The 23,448-nt window shown below is 42.5% G+C and overlaps 1 protein-coding gene across 1 annotated transcript in view; it reads left to right on the top strand.

Moving 5' to 3' along the window:
- The first annotated feature begins 1,619 nt into the window (after positions 1 to 1,619).
- HRH2 (histamine receptor H2) overlaps positions 1,620 to 23,448 on the top strand; it is a 212,315-nt gene continuing 190,486 nt past the window's right edge. Inside the window, exon 1 of the mRNA XM_044277768.1 lies at positions 1,620 to 2,876. Within this exon, the coding sequence (XP_044133703.1) occupies positions 1,759 to 2,876 (1,118 nt within the window). The 5' untranslated portion in view covers positions 1,620 to 1,758. The remainder of the gene's footprint in view (positions 2,877 to 23,448) is intronic.

The raw sequence follows: 23,448 nt of genomic DNA, 5'->3' as shown, positions 1-23,448 counted from the left end.
CAGGCTTGGAAGATCCATAATGTGTTTCACAGGTCCTTGTTGAAGAAATATGTGGGGGCTGCGGAACCATCTCCTTTGCCTCCTCCTCCTGTTTTGGTTGATGGTAATCTGAAGTTTAAGGTCTCTAGAATTTTCAACTCACATGTTTTTCGGGGTTCCCTTCAGTACCTGGTGCATTGGAGGGGATAGAGTGCAGAGGAAAGAATGTGGGTTCCGGCTACCGATGTTAATGCTGGCTGCATTGTGAATGTCTTTCACAGGGCACACCCGGATAAAGTTGGGCAGAGGTGGCCAGAGCTCACCCGTAGATGGGTGCGGGTACTGTCACGCCCTGCCCTGTGGGTGCTCTGAGTATATCTGTCAGAGTTGCTGCACATGACTCGATCTTACAGTTTGTTTTGTTGTGGGTTTGAGCAGAATCCCACCTCCTCCCAGGTGTTGCTCTTTAGGTAATTGGTGAGGCTATTTATTCCTCCCTCTCCCTATAACCTTTGCGGGTTATAGTTCTGCCTTGTGTGAGCTCTGGAAGTTTGGTGCATCGTCTGCTCCAACACATCTCTAGATAAGTCCTTTTGCCTTGTTCCTTCTGTGTCTGTTTTGACTAGGCCTCTAGGGTGATGCTTGCTCCTTTGGTTGTTGAAGGAGCTGGGTGCCTCTTTCCCTCTTCCCTACAGCTAAAGGGTTTGGTTCAGTGCATTACAGTCTTAGGTATGTGGGCATGTGCATATTTACCATCAAGATTAGCACATGGGCATAGAAGCTTAGGGAAAGTGTTTTAGGGATTGCTAGGTGGTGACTCCTTTGTTCTCTAGCATTTGGGGCCTAGTCAGTTGTTTTGTTTGTTCTGTTCCGAACCCATTATGGTGTGTGTCCATTGACTATAAATATCCAGACAGTCTCCACTTATTTCTGCAATAATGTTCCTAAACGTCCTTGCTATTCGTCTTCTATGACCTTATAGATAAATAAATAAATAAAAAAATACATGCAAAATAAAAATATATTAAAAGAAACACCACAGCTTCTAGCCTTACCCCCTATTTTTCCTATTTTTTTTATGTTCTGCATATACGGTAAGAAAAAAATGCTAAAATGTTTTTAAAATAATGTCCCATGTCTCACTGAAAAAAAGGTCAAAATAAGTTATAGATTTCATAGACATGCTTAAAATCTGAAAATTTGTGTAGTCAGAAACTGGTTTAAATTGCCTGGTTGAACAGTTACATAGCATATTAAATGTATATAAAAACCATTAGAATTTATGTAATATATTACACAATAGATGTGACTTAACTGACACAACTCCCATAAATATTTTTCAAGACTTGATACTTTTAATCAAAATCTAATTTTTTTCATTTTTTTTCAGGTTGATATAAAGTTTTTCAGAAGCCCTCCTGCCAATTGAGAAATATGCTCCAAACTCAAGACTGCCGCAAGTGCAAAAGCAATGTTGTTGCTGCTCGCTATGAATTATCTATTATAGTAAGAGCTTTAAGATGGCAGCACAAATGGTCAGCACTAATAAATGTGGAAAAGGCAACAAAATCCAACATTTAACAAATTGACTTGACGTAGAGGAAAAAAAAAAACAAGGATAAATAGATACATCAGTGGACCCTATCAAGCAATTTCATACTAACCAGTGGGGTCCAGCAATGCATAGCTGAATATTGCATTGCTGGACCCCTCTATACAACTATACTAATGACTAAGATCCTCCACAAAATTTCATTTTATTCTTAGCCACTCAAAGCAATGTGTTCTATCATGGACGACGACCTTAAGAATTCAGTTTCTTTATGTTGGAAGACAATTCTATATAATGTGCTCATTGGCGTTGTGCTAGCTCTAATTATAGTCATTACCATATGTGGAAATGTGGTGGTATGCCTGGCGGTTGGATTTGACCGACGCCTCCGAAGCATGACAAATTGTTTTATTGTCTCTTTGGCTATCACAGACCTTCTGTTGGGTATTCTGGTGCTACCCTTTTCAGCCTTGAACTTGTTACATGAAGAATGGCCATTTGGATCTACATTTTGCAATATTTATACAAGCCTGGATGTTATGCTGTGCACAGCCTCTATTCTAAATCTTTTCATGATCAGCTTGGATCGTTACTATGGAGTTACAGCCCCTCTGCGTTATTCCATGCTCGTGACTCCTTGCCGGGTAGCCATAGCTATGGGAGTTATATGGGTGGTATCACTCATGGTCTCTTTCTTACCAATACACCTTGGCTGGAATACAAAAGATAAATCTATCCAAAACCTTAGAGGAGATGGAAGCAAACAATGCAAGTTGGAGCTGAACAAGGAATATGTTTTAGTGGATGGCTTACTAACGTTTTATCTTCCTTTGGTCATAATGTGTCTGATGTACTACAAAATCTTCAAGATTGCCAGAGAACAAGCCAAAAGAATAAATCATGCTAATTGCTGCAATGCGGTTAGCCCAACACTACCTACTGTTCGAGAACACAAAGCTACTGTTACTTTGGCAGCTGTGATGGGGGCCTTCATAATCTGTTGGTTCCCTTATTTTACGGTATTTACATATGAAGGAGTGAATGACATTGAAGTTGATGAAACAGCCTTCCTAATTGTTCTTTGGCTAGGCTATGCCAACTCTGCTCTCAACCCAATTTTATATGCTGCTCTAAATAGGGACTTTCGTACAGCCTATCAACGCCTCCTTCACTGTAGACGTGTAGGTCCACTTAGCAATGAAACCCCATTTACCCTGATTCACATTCGACGTTCAGGAGAACGAACTCTACAAGATATGCAGAGGATTCATGAAGACAAGTCACATAATCTACAAGAAAGTAACGGAAAAGAATGTAGCCCTTTCATCAAAGATGTTAAAGACAGGTAAAATTGAAATACTGAAATGATAGATAATATTAATTTAAAAAAAATATTTTTATACTTGTGATAAATTATTTTTCTACAAAAATCTATCATTCATATTAAGAATGGAATGAATAACTTGTAATCCCTAAGCAGTTTCTCAACATACATTTATTCTGAAAACTTTTACTTGAAATTAAAAGGGTATTCAATTTTATGAAGTGATGGTTTTGAATTATTTTGGCTGTGCTATGTTTCAGAGCAGGTTTAGTTCTTTATTTCTGCTCACTGTCTTTCACCGTTCTCCCCTTGAATCACATTATCTTCATCTGTCTGCTCTGTTGCCAGACTTCCATCTCCATATTATGTGATCATTATTCAGTTCATGTCATTATTAGTGTGATATTTCTATGTATTTATTACCTACAAATGTTGATACCTGCTTCATATATTTTTCTTGCAACTATATGGCTGTTATGCAAACCTGCTCTGCTATTGACAAGTAGGTGCTTGGTGTGCCTATTCTCAAACCTGCTGCCACAGGACCAATCACATCCAAGAAGAGAAAGATGAAGCAGTATTGCAGACTTTTTACTTCTAAGAATGCTGGGGTGGGGGCAGGGCCAGTGCAAGGGTTTTTGCCAACACAAGCAAGGCTACATTTTGGCGCCCCCCACCCCCCCCCCCCCGCAGCTCACCTGGCCCTGATCCCTCCTGCAGCAGCTGGCTCTCCTCTGTGTGGTCCTGGTATCTTCTCTCTCTCTACATCAATCGCTGGTTTGAGAACCGTATTTTTGGTCCTATAAGATGCACCGGCCCAAATATGCACCTAAGTTTTAGAGGAGGATAATACGAAAAAAAAAAAAATTCCATTGCATCTCAGGTCAGACCAGCAATCAGACCCCCAATGTTAATCATACCTCAGCTCACAGCCCCAATCAGACCCCCAATGCCTAAGATCAGCCCCCCATGTCAGCCATCATGCCCCCATGTTAGCCATCATGCCCCCCATGTTAGCCATCATGCCCCCCATGTTAGCCATCATGCCCCCCCATGTTAGCCATCATGCCCCCCCATGTTAGCCATCATGCCCCCCATGTTAGCCATCATGCCCCCCATGTTAGCCAGCAGCCCCCCATGTCAGCCAGCAGCCCCCCATGTCAGCCAGCAGCCTCCATCCATCAGCCCCCCATTATCAGAAATCATGCCCCCATGTCAGCCATCATGCCTCCATGTCAGCCATAAGCTCCACATGTCAGCCATCAGCCTCCATCCATCAGCCCCCCATTGTCAGCCATCATGCCCCCCCATGTCAGCCATTATGCTCCCCCCATGTCAGCCATCAGCACAAATATAAAATTATAATGCCTTACCTCTCCTGCTCCTGGACGCCACCTCTCCTCACCACCAGTGCTCTCTCTCTTCTTTCTGGTTCTCGGCTGTCAGCTGTGAAGGCTGCGCACAGTAAGGTCACATGGTGCGCAGCCCTGCACAGCAGACAGCCAAGGGGAGGACCAGGAAGCAGTGAGTACAGATCCTTCACCGCTTCCCAGTCCTCCGGTACTAATGAAGCGCTTCCAAAATGGAACCGCTTCATTAGTTTTCACCCGATAGGACACAGGAAAAAAAACAACGTCTTATGGGGCGAAAAATACAGGGTAGTAAAAAAAAGTAGAAATTTTTCCGCCCCCCCCCTTCTTTACGGCCTAAGGCAGCCGCCTGGTCTGCCTTATTAGAGCGCCGGGCATGGGTGGGGGTGGATGTTCCTCTGTGGATACTCCTACTTACTACTTAGGCCCCTTTCACACAGGCGAGATTTCCGTGCGGGTGCAATGCGTGAGGTGAACGCATTGCACCAGCACTGAATCTGGACCCATTAATTTCTATGGGGCTGTGCACATGAGCGGTGATTTTCACACATCACTTGTGCATTGCGTGAAAATTGCAGCATGCTCCTCTTTGTGCATTTTTCACGTAATGCAGGCCCCATAGAAATGATTATAAGGGAAAATAATATCATTTTGAATACAGAATGCATAGTACAATAGGGCTGTAGGGGTTAAAAAATAAGTAAAAATACATTTAACTCACCTTAATCCACTTGTTCGTGCAGCCGGCATCTCTTCTGTCTTCTTTTGTGAGGAATAGGACCTTTGATGACGTCACTACGCTCATCACATGGTCCGTCACCATGGTGATCGATCATGTGACGGACCATGTGATGAGCGTAGTGACGTCATCAAAGGTCCTAGTCCTCACAAAAGAAGACAGAAGAGATGCCGGCTGCGCGAACAAGTGGATTAAGGTGAGTTAAACAATTTTTTATTTTTATTTTTTACCCCTCCAGCCCTATTGTACTATGCATTCTGTATTCAGAATGATATTATTTTCCTTTATGACCATGTTATAAGGGAAAATAATGCAATCTAAACAACCTTGAACCCAAACCTGAACTTCTGTGAAGAAGTTTGGGTCTGGGTACAACATTCAGTTTTTTCTCACGCACGTGCAAAACGCATTGCACCCGCGTGATAAAAACTGAACAACGGAACGCAATTGCAGTCCAAACTGACTGCAATTGCGTACCTACTCGCGCGGGTTTGCCACAATGCACCGGGACGCATCCGGACCTAATCCGGACACTCTCGTCTGCAATGGGCCTTAATGTTGCCTGAATAAGGACAATTTGGTCGGAAATGTTGCTGCTGGCTACCATTTTACTCACACCTTATGAAACTCTGATATAAGAAGTAGTTGCAGCAAAAAGTCTGGACTTTTGCTTTATATTTCTCTGTGTTCTAGGCAAGGCATAGGGCATGTAGTCACCTGAACTACTTCTACAGTCAAGATGGTAAACAGACATTATTCTCTTCTCAAAGAAGAAAAATTTATGAACACTGTTAGGCCTCTTTCACACGAACGTGTGCACTCCGTGGGCATATTGCGGACCGCATTTGTGGACCCGCAACACACGGACGCCATTCTGTGGGCAGTACGCATCCCGGATGTGTACCCATTTACTTGAATGAGTCCGCAAATCCGAAGATGTGGAATGATGCTGAACGGAAGCACGGAACGGAACCCTACGGAAACACTCCAGACTGCTTTCGCAGGGTATCGTCCTGTACTTCCGTTCTGCAAAAAGATAGGACATGTCCTAAAAGAACATGTCCTATCTTTTTGCGTAGCAGGTGGATTGCGGACCCATTAAAGTGAATGGCTCCGCGATCAGCTGCGGCTGCCCCACGGTTAGTATTCATGCATTGTGGCCGCAGCACGGCCACGGGGCGCACACGTTTGTGTGCAAGAGGCCTTATAAAGCAGCTAGGTTAAAAAGTGATCAGCAGTAGGTATATAGAGCAGACATTCAAAATTTGTCTGGTTTTGTGACCAGACACTCACTGCAAGCTGTGGTTTTGCGAAACGGAAAAAAAAACCCGGATCCATCACCCATTGACTGGTTTGTTCCATTTCAATTTCACACAACTGCATCCTAACACAATGGATGTATGCTGATATGTAATCAAAACGTGACCATTTTGGTCAGATCTCAAAACTTCAAAACAAAATGTATATGTGAAAGTAGCCTTAGGCCCCTTTCACACGAACAAGTATTCCGCGCAGGTGCAATGAGTGATGCGAACGCATTGCGTCAGCACAGAATCCAGAGCCATTCATTTCAATGGGGCTGTGTACATGTGTGTTGGTTTTCACGCATTACTTGTGCGTTGCGTGAAAATTGCAGCATGTTCTATTTTCACGCAACGCTGGCCCATAGAAGTGAATGGAGCTGTGTGAAAATCGCATCGGCAAGCAAGTGCGGGTGCAATGCGTCTTTCATGGATGGTTGCTAAGACATGTTATTTGTATACCTTCAGTTTTTTATCACGCGTGTGCAAAATGCATTAAATCGCATTACACCTGTGCGATAAAAACTGAACGCGATCGAAGAAAAAACTGAATGACTTTGTTTGAGAAATTGCGCAATTTTCACTGAACGCATTTGCGCGCATCCGGACCTAATCCACACACGCTCGTCTGCAAGGGGCCTTAAAAGTGGTAAATGCAGCGGGCTTGCTCCATACACTACGGGTGCTGGCTTTATCATATATCCGACACCTGCCCACACTGACAGGAAGCAATGAAGCCCCTGTCATTTAGCCCCTCAAGTGCCACGATCAATGCTGATCACAGCACCTGTGAGTGAAGAGAGAGGGATGCGGCTCTCTCTTCCTTCCGATCGGAGCCCCAGCAGATGTATGGTAATGCATTGTAGAGGGGATCAGACCCTCAAAAGTTGAAGTACCAGAGTGGGAAAGAAATTAAGTTTAAAAAATCTAATGAAAAGTGTTTTTAATAAATTAAAAAATACATGAATTATATAAAACTGAAACAAACAAAGAAAGTAGACATATTTGATATTATTGCATCCGTAACCTGCTCTATAAAAATAGCACATGATCTATCCTGTCAGATGAATGTTGTGTGGGGATGTACTCGTGGTAGGCTACAGTAGCGGCGGCAATATTGAGTCAATCACAGACAGTCTTTTTGATACACCATGACTTTATTCACACCAAAGGCATAACAGGCAGTTTGCAGACCACACAGGTGCATATCCTCCAGCATGCATAGAACAAAAGTCCTTCCATAGAAAATAAACAGCAGGTTTGAGTCACCTTGTTTTGGACAGACCACAGCGGTCCTGCAGGCTTGTAAGCTACCTGCCTTTGTCTCCCTTAGGCCAGAGCCCCTTCAGCTAGTAGCACCACAGGTACCAGGGCTATCCTTCAAAGTGTGCTGCGCCCAGACTCTCCTTTACGAGCACTGACTCTGTGGAAATCTCCGGCACAGCAAGACACACCCCACCCCCATCTTCAGCAGGCTGGGTTCTTTAAAAGGTCCAACTCGACCAAAAACCTGGGCTGGCCATGGGGAACAGGCACCCACCCAGCTCTTTACCTGTTCCCAGTAAGAACCGGCCCGCCACTGTAACCGCAATGATCCGGTTCTTACTCCACCGAGGCCAGGACCTCTGGTGGCACGTATTGTCCGTCCATTATTATCCCGGGGACTCTCCTACAGTTGTAAAAAGTAAAAAATAAAAACTGCCAAAACATCCATTTGTTAGTTACCTCACAAAAAAATGTAATATAGAGCAATTAAAAATCATATGCACCCCAATATAGTACCAATAAAACTGGCACTTTATCCCCTAGTTTCCAAAATGGGATCACTTTTTGGGAGTTTCTACTGTAAGGGTGCATCAGGGGGGCTTCAAATGGGACATGGCATCTAAATCCCAGTCCAGAAAAATCTGCCTTCCAAAAACCATATAGTGCTCCTTTTCTTCTGTGCCCTGCCGTGTGCCTTTACATCAGTTTACGACCACATGTGGGGTGTTTCTGTTAGGCCTTCTGCACACGACCGTATTTTTTTCTGTTTCCGTTCAGTTTTTAATGGATCCGTAAAAACAGCGGAAGGTACTCCGTATGCATCCCGTTTACATATTTCCATTCCAAGATAGAACATGTCCTATTATTGCACGCAAATAACGTTCCATGGCTCCATTCAAATCAATGGTTCCGCAAAAAAAAATGAATGCATCCATATGTCTTCCGTATCCGTTCCGTTTTTGCAGAAGTTTTTGCCCAGCCCAATTTTTTTTAATGTACTTACTGTTTAAGCATTATTGTATGCTTCAGTTTCCGTTTACCAAATGGAAAAACAGAACAGCAAAACGGAACTGAAGCTGAAACACTACTGAAACAAAATAATAGGAAAAACCAATCCGTTTAAAACGGACCGCAAAATACAGAAAAAAACCATACGGTCATGTGCAAGAGGCCTAAACAGCAGAGGCAGGGTGATAAATATAGAGTTTTGTTTGGCTGTTAACCCTCGATGTGTCAAAGAAAAAAAAAAGAAGAATGAAGATAGAAGAGAAGCCGGGCTGCGCGAACAAGTGGATTAAGGTGAGCTAAATTTTTATTTTATTTTTTAACCCCTCCAGCCCTATTCTACTAAGCATTTGTATTAAGAATGCAATTATTTTCCCTTATAACCATGTTATAATAATAATAAAATCTACACAACACCTAACCCAAACCTGAAAAAGTCTGGGTTCGGGTCTGGGTACTATACATGCCGATTTTTCTCACGCGCGTGCAAAATGCATTTTTTTTTTGCACTCGCTCGGAAAAAATTTGCATTTTCCCGCGACGCACCCGCATTTTATCCGGGCCAAAAACATGACGCCTAATGGGAAAAAATAAAACATGTGATTTCCTATTTTTTTTCCCCATCTTGTCCACCCAAAAAATTGAATAACGGTGATCAAAAAAGTCTTACATACTACAAAAAATGATACCAATAAAAACTACAGTTTGTTATGCAAAAAACAAGCCCTCATACAGCTCTGCAGACCGAAATATAAAAAAGTTATGGTTGTCAGAATATGGTGATGCAAAGAAAATGTAGATTTTTCCATTTTTTTTTATTAGTAAAAAAAAATAAAAAATATTCAAGATTGGTATTGCCACATTTGTATTTAGCCGCAGAATAAGGGTGTCAGGTCATTTTTAGTACATTGTAAACGCTGTGATGTCAAAACTCCAAAAACCTTGCCAGAATTAAATTTTGCCACACAAAAGACTTTTTTTCCCATTTTATAATAGAAGATATGGTAAATTAAATGGTGGCATAAAAAAATGCATCTTGTCCTACAAAAAATAAGCCCTCATATAACTATGTGAACGGAAAAATAAAAAGGTTATAGCTATTGGAACGTCGAGAGGAAAAATCCAAAATGTAAAAATGGAAATAGGTCTTTAAGGAGTCGAAAACACAACTAGGTTTGCACAGACTTGTCTAATGTTTAGGGGAACGCATTAGAAAGATAAAATCTGATAAAATTGGAAGTTGTATAGCCAAATGATTATATGGCACATGTTTGTATTGATAGCTGTCTGATAAAAAAAAATGATGGATGAACATGAATTCTGATTTGCTGCTATGTTTCACGAAGGCTATGTTTTAACTGAGACAGTTTTGAGATGAGGCTCTTAGGCCTCTTACACACGAGTGTTGCGGGAAAAGGTGCGGGTGCGTTGCGGGAAAATTATTTTTCCACTCGAGTGCAAAACATTGTAATGCGTTTTGCACACTCGTGAGAAAAATCGGCATGTTTGGTACCCAAACCCCAACTTCTTCACAGAAGTTCGGGCCTGGGATCGGTGTTCTGTAGATTGTATTATTTTCCCTTATAACATAGTTATAAGGTAAAATAATAGCATTCTGAATACAGAATGCATAGTACAATAGTGATGGAGGGGTTACATTTTTTTTAACTCACCTTAATCCACTTGCTCACGCAGCCCGGCTTCTCTTCTTTGCTGTGTACAGGAAAAAGACTTGTGGTGATGTCACTCCGGTCATCACATGGTCCATCACATGAGCCATCACCATAGTAAAAGATCATGTGATGGACCATGTGATGACCGGAGTGACGTCACCACAGGTCCTTTTCCTGTACACAGCAAAGAAGAGAAGCTGGGCTGTGTGAGCAAGTGGATTAAGGTGAGTTAATTTTATTTTTTTTAACCCCTCCAGCGCTATTGTACTATGCATTCTGTATTCAGAATGCTATTATTTTCCTTTATAACCATGTTATAAGGGAAAATAATAAAGATCAGGTCCCCATCCCGATTGTCATCTAGCAACCGTGCGTGAAAATGTCACCGCATCCGCAATCGCTTGTGGATGCTTGCAATTTTCACGCAGCCCCATTCACTTCTATGGGGCCTAAATAGAGCTTGCTGCGGTTTTTACGCAACGCACAAGTGATAAGTGAAAATCACCACTCATATGAACAGCCCCATAGAAATGAATGAGTCCTGATTCAGTGCGGGTGCAATGCGCTCAACTCACACATTGCACCTGCACGGAAAAGTTCTCTAGTTAAAATGATCTAATTTTCAGTTTTATTTTCTATATCTAAAATTATTTGTTCAAACTCCTTTTGTAGAATAGTAGAAGCAAAGCATTTTGCTTCTGATTTCAATGAATGTTTGGTATTTGTTTAGATGATCTATTTTTAAAGTAAAATTTGCAGACAACGCAGGCTCTTAACTTTGCACTGCTGGATCCTGAACCCTTAATTCATCACAGCTGCATTTGATGCTTGGTTGTCTCACTTTGATTTCGCTATTTTTGGAAAAAGATTATCAAAATTAGGCAGTAACGGAAGCGTATGTGACTCTTTAGTATGGAGCTATTCATTCTCTGTGCACTGCCATACAGACTCCATTGAGTGCCATATGTGCAGTGAAATCCTCCTCTAGAAGCAATGCTTTTAGGAGAGGATACTATGTTATTTTATGAATCAGTGAAAACTGGATTTGCATGATCCTTATGATATGACATATAATAAATATATTTTTCACTGGTTTATATGATATATGGAATGTATAAATATGATGTACCTTGAAATGATGCATTAGGTTAGTGTCTTGCATATACCTTGCATACTTTACTATGATTTTTTTTCAAATAAGTGAAAAATAAAGTTTGTATTTGGATATTTTTCAGAGAAATAGAACTGTCTCGCTAGTGCGACACTTTGGAAGATTCTTCCTATGAGGCAAAGTCTGACTTTTTTAAAGAAAAAAAATCACGGAAAATAATGCACTAACACAATAAATGCAAGCATTATATATGGACTAAGCCCTCACTTTGATATGATAAAATCTGAGACTCTCAGCCACTATATTTTGATCAAAACACAAATTGTGATCAAAACACAAATTTGAGGATGAGGATTTTCAGCTGGTAGAAAGAGTCCTCCTGGCAGTGTCTTTCCAGATGCTTTTTTTTAGCTGGACACTAGGCAGAAGAGGTATCTGATCATAAAAGCTTACAATGTGTCAACAATTGTCATCTTTATAGGCCTATTTCACTCTGTCCGACCCTTTCCATATCCCCATAAAATTAAATAGAAAATCATGGTAGGAATCTCCATTTAGGACTGCCCCTTTGTTAGCAAAAGTTTTTTTTTTTTTTTTTGCTGGACTTTATTTTACAGCAACCAACATATAACGCATAAACATATATCTGTATTAGTGTTGGGCGAGCATGCTTATACAGCAAGTATTCCTATACAGCAGAAGTTTCATTATTTTTTTTTTTTTAAGTAACATAGTAACATAGTACATAAGGCCGAAAAAAGACATTTGTCCATCCAGTTCGACCTGTCATCCTGCAAGTTGATCCAGAGGAAGGCAAAAAAACCCTGTGAGGTAGAAGCCAATTTTCCTCACTTTAGGGGAATAAAAATTCCTTCCCGACTCCAATCAGGCAATCAGAATAAATCCCTGGATCAACCATCTCTCTCTAGTAGCTATAGCCTGTAATATTATTACGCTCCAGAAATACATCCAGGCCCCTCTTGAATTCCTTTATTGTACTCACCATCACCACCTCCTCAGGCAGAGAGTTCCATAGTCTCACTGCTCTTACCGTAAAGAATCCTCTTCTATGTTTGTGTACAAACCTTCTTTCCTCCAGACGCATAGGATGTCCCCTCGTCACAGTCACCGTCCTGGGAATAAATAGATGACGGGATAGATCTCTGTACTGACCCCTGATATATTTATACATATTAATTAGATCTCCTCTCAGTCGTCTTTTTTCTAAAGTGAATAACCCTAATTTTGATAATCTTTCAGGGTACTGTAGTTGCCCCATTCCAGTTATCACTTTAGTTGTCCTCCTGTGGACCCTCTCCAGCTCTGCTATGTCTGCTTAGTTCACTGGAGCCCAGAACTGTACACAGTACTCCATGTGTGGTCTGACTAATGATTTGTAAAGTGGTAGGACTATGTTCTCATCACAGGCATCTATGCCCCTTTTGATGCAACTCATTATCTTATTTGCCTTGGCAGCAGCTGCCTGACACTGTTTTTTGCAGCTTAGTTTGCTGTTTATTAAAATTCCTAGATCTTTTTCCATGTCAGTGTTACCGAGTGTTTTACCATTTAATAAGTACGGGTGACTTGCATTATTCCTTCCCATGTGCATAACTTTACATTTGCCAGTGTTAAATCTCATCTACCACTTATCTGCCCAAACCTCCAATCTATCCAGATCACTCTGTAGTAGTATACTGTCCTCTTCAGTGTTAATTACTTTACACAGTTTAGTGTCATCTGCAAAAATTGATATTTTACTATGCAAGCCTTCTACAAAGATCATTAATAAATATATTGAAGAGAATAGGGCCCAATACTGACCCCTGAGGTACGCCACTAGTGACAGTGACCCAATCTGAGTATTTACCATTAATAACCACGCTCTGTTTTCTATCACTGGGCCAGTTACTTACCCACTTACAGATGTTTTCTCCCAGTCCGAGCATTCTCATTTTATATACTAACCTTTTATGTGGTACAGTGTCAAATGCTTTGGAGAAGTCAAGATACATGACATCCATTGATTCGCCGCTGTCAAGTCTAGAACTTACCTCCTCATAGAAACTGATTAAATTTGTTTGACATGATCGATCCCTCACAAAGCCATCCTGATATGGCGTTATTTGCTTATTTCCGTTAAGATGCTCTAACATAGCATCTCTCAGAAAACCTTCAAACAGTTTACCCACAACAGATGTTAAACTTACCGGCCTATAGTTTCCAGGCTCTGTTTTTGGACCCTTTTTGAATATTGGCACCACATTTGCCATGCGCCAATCCTGTGGGACATTCCCTGTCAATATAGAATCTGCAAATATCAGAAATAAGGGTCTGGCTATGACATTACTTAATTCCCTTAGGATACGAGGGTGTATGCCAACCGGTCCTGGCGATTTGTCTATTTTAATCTTTTTAAGTCGCTGATGTACTTCTTCCTGGGTCAGACAGGACACTTTTAATGGGGAATTTATTTCAACATTCGGCATGTCATCTGACAGTTTATTTTCCTCAGTGAATACATATTTAACAGCTTTGCTTTCTCCTCGTCGCTCTCTGCGACTAACCATGCAGCTCTATAGTCTAGTGGTTAACATTCTTGGCTGTAATGTAGAAGGTTGTGAGTTGAAATCCCATCAGAAACTTTTCAGAAATAGAGGCTATGTTTAATTTAAACATATATGTATACACACATTTTTAACTATATTTACACACATATATATATATATATATATATATATATATATATATATTTGTGGTCATGGCTACGGCCAAGAGGTATCTGAAGAACCCTAGGGAGAAAACAAAGGGAACAACCTAACCCAGCTAGGCGTGTCTTAGCTGACCTGACTAAAAGGCTTGTTGTGTGCCCTAAGCCATGATCGTGGGTAGGCTCATAAGTGGGCAAAAACCAAGCCAAGTAGGGTAGAAAAGGAATTTGAATGGCATGTACAAACTCATCCCCAAGCCAACTGCAAGGCGTCCGGGATCTAGAGCAAAAATTCGGGGTACGTGAGGCAAGACCAGTAGGAAACCTACAACCCATCTTGTGGATGACAAGGCCAGAGACATGATGCTCAATATTGCGGATACTGCCCCAAAGCGGAATGGAGGACCGGGAATACGTTGTTAAATGGATCATAAAAACTAACTGAAACTTGTAAAGTTTGGTTCTAGTGCGAGTACTGGCAATGCCCTAGCGTCAGGAGATTGTGGGACCGAAACCTAACTGCCTAGATTATGCAGGAATGAGGGCCAAAAAGAACAATGTAGATAGGAAGGGAATCCTTGAATAGTTCCCCAGACAACAGCTATCCGCGCGTTGTTCTACTGTGCTCCCCTGAGAATTGTTTTTACGCTTGAGACGTGAAGACCGACCTACTATCTGAATCTTCTACCATGAGGAAATGCTGGACCTTGTCCAAAATCCGATTCAACGTGGTTGTAGGGAGTCGGAGGTTAGTGCGGCAAGAAGCTATGAAGCCATAATATACAAGATTCTGTCTATGCCCTCCCATGAGTGAGGGAATGCAATGCAATGAAGCTACTGGCGAAAATGGATTCCTGTTCGTGGTAAAAAGGCGCGGGTACCTGGTTGACAAGATATGATCGACTACTATCAGAGACTGAAATGCTAGAGCGAATTGCCCTACTTATTCTTCCTCTGGCAGGACCTGAACGAAAGCATGCACAATTAAAGAAAGACGAAATATCTGTGTAAGACATGACAATGATGCTGTAGGGCGAACCGGACCAGTTTGCGGTCAAAACATAAAGTGAGCGATAAACATGGATTATTAGGAAATTAGGGAAGCAGGTGTGTATGCGATACATAGGGGCCAAATCAGCCTAGATGCGCAGACAACCAACCAGGCAATCAGCCCAGCAGGACTGAAAATAGTAGTTGGGCCCCCGAAGTCAAGGGGCCGAAGCAGTCGTCGGGCCCCAGAAGCCATTGATCAACATGGATTATTAGGAAATTAGGGAAGCAGATATGTATGCTAAACATAGGGGCCAGCCTAGATGCACAGATGGACAGCCAACCAGGCAATCAGCCCAGCAGGACTGAAAACAGTCGTCGGGCCACCGAAGCCAAGGGGCCGAAGCAGTCGTTGGGCCCCCAAAGCCAAGGGGCCGAAGCAGTCGTCGGGCCCCTGAAGCCAAGGGGCCGAAGCAGTCGTCGGGCCCCCGAAGCCATGGGGCCGAGTTTTTTTAATTTTTTTTTAAGAATTAGAACTATGAAAAGTGACATGAATAAGGTGCAGGTGAAATTAAATCATGAGCCTGAACGATGTGGCAGGCGATACCCAAGATAAACTACGTGGCCTGAATAACATGCAAGGCGAAATATTGTTAGGAATGAGACCTGACCGACGTGGAAGGTGACCCCAATAGTTCAACTGCATGACCTGAAAAGACGAAGGGAAACGTGACAGAAAATGGAGATAATAACGGACATTAACTAAAATTAATAACATAAGCTGGCAAGCAGGTAAAGATATGAGTCATTCAAAAGCAAAACTGCACAGGTGGACAGACAACCATTGGTCAGACCCCTGAAGCCATGGGGCTGAAGCAACCACCATGATGCGAACCTTAGAATTAAGGACGGCTGGGGAAATTATTGGGGCTTAACCCAACGGGTTTAGTAAGCAACCGGGACTCGATAACCTAGAAAGACAAAGACATGGACTTGCATAACCATGACCCCCTACAACAGAATCCTGGGACACTAACCAGCCTACAACCATGTTGTACCCTTAACAAACAAAACATGAAAAAACGGTCATGGGCCCCCCGGAGCCATGAGGCCGGATCAGTCATAGGGCCCCGAAGCCAGAGGGATGACGTTGCGGTGACTATAAGTAATTAAAACGTAAGCCAGACCTGATGGCATATGAAGCGACTTGAATGATTGGATTGGCTAGAAGGTGGAATAAGGAACATGACTGCCAATAGGCGTTAAAAATATAGACATTAGTAATCCGAAGCGCGTGCGTACATAAAACACTAACCACCGCGAACCATAAATGTAAACATGAAATGCCTGGGGCTTTGCAAGTTCGCTACAAATGAACAGCTTGTGAAAACATAGCAGGAACCTTACTCCTATCGGCCCACTGACCTCCGCTGAGGAGCTGTTTGGTGAACTGGGGCAGTAGACCAATCTGAGTGAATACGAACCAGAAGTAAAAGGAGACCAGTCTGAGTGATTACGAACCAGGATTAAACAGAAAGTAGGCCTATGGAATGTAACAGACCACCGAGGAAAGGAACGTAAGCTTGAAAAGAACGCAGTTATGTTTGTCAGGAGAGAGGTACCAGAGTGGTGGGTGCAGACTGCCCTGGTGAGATTGAGCAAAACCATGATGTAGCAATAAACAGGAGAATCCAGCTTTGAGTGGGAGCAGAGTACAACACATGATGTAACAACAAATAGGTGAATGCAGCTTTGGATGTGAGTGGTACCTAAAAACATGGTATAGGCGCAGCTCTGAGTATGGGTAGCGCATGAAAAGCATGGTATAAAGACAAGATGTGAAAAGCAGACATGCGGACGCAGCTTTGGATGTGAACGGAATATTAACTTGATGTGACCGCAGACATGGAAAGCGGCTTGGGTGAGTGGGGTATACAACCTGGTGTAGCAGTAGAAGTGTGAACACAACTTTGGGTATAAGCAGAGCATGAAAATTGGTATAAATGCAGCTCTGGTTGTGAGTGGAGCAAGGTGGGAACACCAGGGTGGTGCGTCCAGAGCATGAAAACGGAGTAACAGTAGCAGCTATGGCTGTAAGCCGAGTATACAACATGTAATAACAGGCATGTAATACGGATCCGGCTGGGGTCGGAATGAGATGTAACAGCCAACAGGTGAGCGCAGCTTGAATGTGAGACCAATCTGAGTGAATACGAACCAAGAGTAGAAAAGTGCAGTACAGTAAGGACATGCGGATGCAGCATAAGACATGAAATAAAAGCCGAAAGTGTAAAAGCCGCTCAGGATAACAGCAGAGCATGAAAGTATGAGATTGTGGAGAAGCTCTGCCTGTATATTTGTGTTTAAATTGTATTGGAGCTGTCATTTGGCATTCTGGGCACTAGAGGCCGCTGTTTTGCAGCACAGTCAGCATGCTTCTGGGTGAACCAGGAAGTAATGATCTGACATGGTGGAAGGATTATGCTGTGAGGGGCTGAATCCGATTCCATCCTGGCTTGCGGATGTCCGGCAGTGAATGGGCACTCAAAGGAAGGAGAGTATCTGCTGTACCCTGTCAGGATCCAGCACTTTGAAAGAAAGGTTGTCCCAGAAAGACCAGTTCCAGTGTATGGACAGAAAACCTTAGCATCAAGCAAGGCCGCACGGTTGCTGAGAGCTTGGTGGCCTTCCCGGGTAAGCGCCATCCTAGGGCCCAGAACGGACGCATGTCAGTACACCAGATTACCAATTGTACTTTAAAGTTTAGCGCCTAAAGTAACAGAGACTAGCCTAGGCCTTGTATGCGCTAGTTAGATAGGGTTATAGCTTTGTTAGGCCTTATTGTACTGGACTGCAGTGCAGTAATTGATTTGCAGGCTCTGCTGCGTCTGCCACCGGTTAGGTGTGTCTTCTATAGCGGAGTACGACTTGTAGGCTCTGCTGTGTACGCCAACAGGCTAGGCCTGTCCCTCGGACAGGGACAGTGACTGTGGGCCTGGGGTATTACGTATACTGTTTGTACGTGTGTTAATACTGTTTCCAAAGTAAAGTTTATATTCTTGCATGTAAAGCTGGTGTCAGTGTTGCTTCCATGTCTGTGACTTTGCTGTATCCTGGGGAGCCCACCCCGGTACACGGCTTACGAAAGTGAAATGCATGAAGTTTAAAGATGGTGGTAGCGGGGGGAGGCGGGTGGGGAGACACATGGCATGGAACAGCTACAGCAAAAGGCCCAAACAATAAACACTGTGTCCGATCTCCAAACATGACGTCACGTGCAGCCCGGGTAACTCTTACTTCAGCCGGTTTGCTGTAAAGAAACTTTTCATACGAGACGAACGAAGCAAAGTGAAACATGTAAGATTTATAGGAACCAACTCTTATTACCAACAAACAAAATTGAAAAGCAAATGGAAGTATTTAGGCCCACGAACAAACCTGAGGTAGCAGATTCTGAGGTGAAGCCTCTCGTTCGCTTGCAAAATCGGATCCGACCAGCCAGGAGAGACGGCCCCGGCCCAACCTACTTACATAGTATGGTGTGTGCATGCTACGGTAGCAGAGAGCAAAATAACAAGCTCCATGCTGCAAAGAAAGACTCCTACCACCAGAGAAGCTGGTCTGCTAATGGCACCTGAAAACACACACCTGTGAGTGAGGGTGTGGCTTGTATATGAAGAGCCTCCGCCCCTCCCACAAATGCAGGCTGACTAATCAGCCTTACCAACATATATATATATATATATATATAAAGTGCAAAGAGAGAGCAGCAGCACTGTGCAGGTGTAGTCGGGTGCAAAAATCCTCTGACCTTAGGCTGTTCGGTCAATAATGTTGTAGGTATTGCAAAAACGAGGCAGCACTCCAGAATAAAGCAAAACGACCCTCTTTATTTCCCCTGTGCAACGTTTCAACTGCTCATTGCAGTCTTTTTCAAGCATATATATATATTTAGAATATATAATATATATAAATATATTATTGCTAAAACATCAGTAGTAGTTTCCCACATATTATGCATTCATATATATCAGAAGTATGATAATATATATATATATATATATATATATATATATATATATATATATATTTGTAATTAGTATTTACAAAAAAAAAATGTGTATATATATATATATTGTGAGGCAGTGACAGGCCTCATGGTTGTTAGGGGAGATATATGGCAGGATTTGCTGCATCTTTTAGACCAACCTATAAGAAAAAACTTACATATAATGTATAGATTACACTGGGGTCTAGTATAATATACTGAGCCAACCCAAAAACAGAACCAATAACCCCAAAGAAAAGTGGGAGACACACATATAAAATATATGTAATTTATTGAGACATGATCACATAACAAACAATATATGAAACAAAAGGCACAAGTGTACAGGAGGGGGGGAGACCTCATGTAAGGGGGTCAAATAAAACCTCTCTCCCAAACACCCAGCTGGCAAGGAAAAGATGCCACAGCCCTAGGTATACATCAGCATGAAAATTGTGAGAACTGTAGGTTCACTCAAAGTAACATGTACTGGTATGTATGTTGCATGCACAGAAAGATAAATGAAAAAATGTACAAATAGCACAAGGCAAACTAGCCCACCCAAAAACCTGGGGTGGCCGCATAAGATATGCACATAGCCATTGAACTGTACAATACAGACAGAGGCAAGTGTGCCAAGTGCAGGTGGTAATAGAGATATAAACATAAATGTAACAACTAACTGATCAAAACAACAAAACATGTATTACCCATGATATGCTGGACCCAGAGCGTGTGTTTTGCTCAGTTAGTTGTTACATTTCTTTTTATATCTCTATTGCCACCTGCACTTGGCACACTTGCCTCTGTCTGTATTGTACAGTTCAATGGCTATGTGCATATCTTATGCGGCCATCCTAGGTTTTTGGGTGGGCTAGTTTGCCCTTTTGTTTCATATATTGTTTGTTATGTGATCATGTCTCAATAAATTACATATATTTTATTTGTGTGTCTCCCACTTTTCTTTGGGGTTATTGGTTCTGTTTTTGGGTTGGCTCAGGATTTGCTGCATCTTCCCCACAATCAACAGGTCTGAAGCAAGAGTAGGTGCAGTATTCACCTGGGGATAAAGGAATCCTCAGAGTGAGAGGGGTAGGTGTCTTGCACACAGAAGGCTGGAGTGATTCTGTCTGGTCTGAGCTGGGAGGGCTGAGAGACCACTATCCCTCAAGAGACACTGGTATGTGAGCAGCTTGGAGGTTGGACTGGAAAAACCACATCTCATCACGGGTGTGAACAGTGTTACACAAGTTGAGACAGGGACAGGTTATTAATGCATTAGTTAGAGCCTCGATGGGCAAGTGTTTATTATTTTGTTTTGCTTGTGCTTGTGTGCCACAATAAATGCACTGTTTGGACCTGAAAGCTGGTGTCTTGAAGCCATATGTGTGAGGATGAGCCCCTGAAAGATAGCTACCCCTCACAATTGGTGGAGGATGCAGGCAAAAGGGCACCAGTGCACCTGCGGGCACCAGCAAGGCCGTGTCCATGCAAAAGGGCATGACAACAGGTTGCTAAGGGCACCATCAAGCATTGTCCATGAGGAGTGCTGTGAAAATTGCTGTATGGTGATGTAAAATGTTGCTAGCGGCATGCATTCAGGCTGAACAGTAAAGGCAGTGTTGCTGGGAGCAACGACAAGGCAGAACGAGCTGGTGCTGCTGACTGCTGCTGTAAGGCTGGGTAAAGCATAAAGGGCCAGTAGCCCTAATTTACATTGACTGACCTATGTAAATTTTTGGGTCAAAATGGCTACCTGGGCGAAAGATGGTCTGGTGTGGCGGAAAGTTCTCATACTGGAGGTGATGTCCTCTGGGGAAGTGGCCCGGTTTGGCGGAAAACCGGGGCCACAGAGAAAGTAATGAAGCACCTGGTGCAGGAAACAAATTCCTTGTTGAGGAAGCCGAGTGCTGCACTTGGAGAGGCTGTTCTGAACTTGGCTGAGAGTGGAGTGCCGGAGGAAAAGATGTATGCCGTTGCCAAGGGCAACCAATGGGAAGAGAGTGAGATGGAGAGTGGTGCAGCTTTCAAGATTTCTGGTATTCCCTTCCAGTGGGTACAGAATCCTAAAGTGTGTGGCTGGAGTGACCGTCCAGGAGTTTGGAGTCAAGGTGTTCCGATGGCAATTACTGCACTGAGGACCCTGTGTGTGTTTGGGTGACTAGGAACCAAGGGCTGGAGGTTCCCAACCTCCCGGGCAAGGAAAATAAGTGCTGTGGAGACGTGCGTACAGCACTTGGGAGCGCCAAACCTGTGATGGCTGTGGGTAAGAGCGTTCCAGTTGTTTCTTATACAGCAGTTAAAGCTACAGGGAGCAAGGCTCTGGAGGTTGGTCAAGTTGCTGACCAGTGCCCTAATGCCTCAGAAGCCCTGTGTTGTGGCATGAGTCGGCAGCAGTTGCTATCTGTTGAGCCAGTCGGTGTAAAAACACCAGGACCAGAGACTGCCACACAAATGTGTGACCTTATGGTAAAGTGCAGTCCAGTTCAGGCATTGTTGGACGCAGAGAGCCAGGTGATCCTGATACTTGCCAGCCGGGTGGCTGGGAACTTTGTGTGGGACATTCGTGGGGAAAGCATGAACTATCCGGTGGCTCTCACTGAATGTGAGACTTCAGTAAGGAACTGGGACTTATGAACTTGGTAATACTAAAGTGCACATACATAAGGTGAAGTGGGGCTGCGGTGTCCTTTTGGCATGGGGACTGAGGGGAAATAGAAAACCTTCTGCAGCTAGTGATGAAACTCCTGCAGAATCGGTACTGACCCCTTTAAGTGATGTGACCATTGAAAACAATGGTAACCCTAGTGCAAAGTAAAGGTGCCCATTCTTCTGCAGTGCCTAATGAAAGTAAGATGTCATATGAAATATGTGACAATGTTGATGACACACCTTTTCCATTGCAAGTTGTGATCAGGGGAGAAGGTTGGTAAAAAAATGTCACTGATGTAAAAATGGTGATAATGTGGCAGTGCTGGAGGGTTTACCGCCCGTGCCAGATGTTATTAATGACATGTGTAGTATGCATGAAGGATGTTCTGCGACCTATGGCAACTCGGAGAGTAAGGGCTGCCTTGTCGAAGTCCTGGAAACCCAAGGTGGTTGCTAGTGACAACCAGACATTGGTGGAATCTGACAGGATGAGTGGCAAGTCTGTGAGCTTGATGTTTGTTATAAACTGGGCTCTGCTTGGGTGGGTCTGGCAGAACAAAGGGAAGGTTATAGGCCAGGTGGATGCCCTCTCACCAGCCTCCCATGGTTTTGCATATGTTCTGCCACAGTTGTTAGGGGAGATGTATGGCAGGATTTGCTGTGTCTGCCACACAATCACCAGGTCTGAAGCAAGACTATGTGAGGTGCAGTAATCACCTGGGGATAAAGTAATCCTCAGAGTAAGAGGGGTAGGTGTCTTGTACACAGAAGGCTGGAGTGTTTCTGTGTGGTCTGAGCCGGGAGGGCTGAGAGACCACTATCCCCCAAGAGACACTGGTGTGGGAGCAGCCAGGAGGCTGCTGGAGGTTGGACTGGGAAAGCTGCATCTCATCACGGGTGTGAACTATGTTACACAAGGTGAGACAGGGACATGTTATTAATATATTAGTTAGAGCCTGGATGGGCGAGTGTTTATTATTTTGTTTTGCTTGTGCTGGTGTGCCACAATAAAACCTGGTGTCCTGAAGCCGTATCTGTGAGGATGATCCCCTGAAAGATAGCTACCCCTCATGATTATATATATTTTTAGTAATTACTATATAAATATATATATATATATATATATATATATATATATATATATATATATATATAGTAATTACTAAAAATATATATAATCATACTTCTGATATATATGAATGAATAGTATGTGGGAAACTACTACTGATGTTTTAGCCATAATACATTTGCATATTTTATAATATATTATAAATATATAATAATATATGCAAATATATTATGGCTAAAAACTTATATATATATATATATATATATATATATATATATATATATATATATATTTAAATTAAATTTAGCCTCTATTTTTAAAAAGTTTCTGGCAGGATTCAAACTCACAACCTTCAACATTACAACACCCAGAATGTTAACCACTACACTATAGAGCTGCATGGCCGGTTACTTAAAAAAAAGAGACTTCTGCTGTATAGGAATACTTATACAACAAGTATTCCTATACAGCAGAAGTCTCATATTTTTATTTATTTATTCATATAGGGATTTTGAGGAAAGAATAAGTAAAATTTGCCACCTGGGAAATACTTTCTTGGTCAATTACTCTAGATCATTGCAAAAAATTAAAAAATAAAATAATTGTTTCATAAGATATATAGATACACAAAGACAGATAGATCGACACTGTAGATGCAG

Source organism: Bufo gargarizans, chromosome 2 (genome assembly GCF_014858855.1).
Source record: "Bufo gargarizans isolate SCDJY-AF-19 chromosome 2, ASM1485885v1, whole genome shotgun sequence".
Taxonomy (NCBI): Eukaryota; Metazoa; Chordata; class Amphibia; order Anura; family Bufonidae; genus Bufo; species Bufo gargarizans.
The sequence above is the reverse complement of the archived record's forward strand: the minus strand, read 5'-3'. Positions and strand labels throughout refer to the sequence as shown.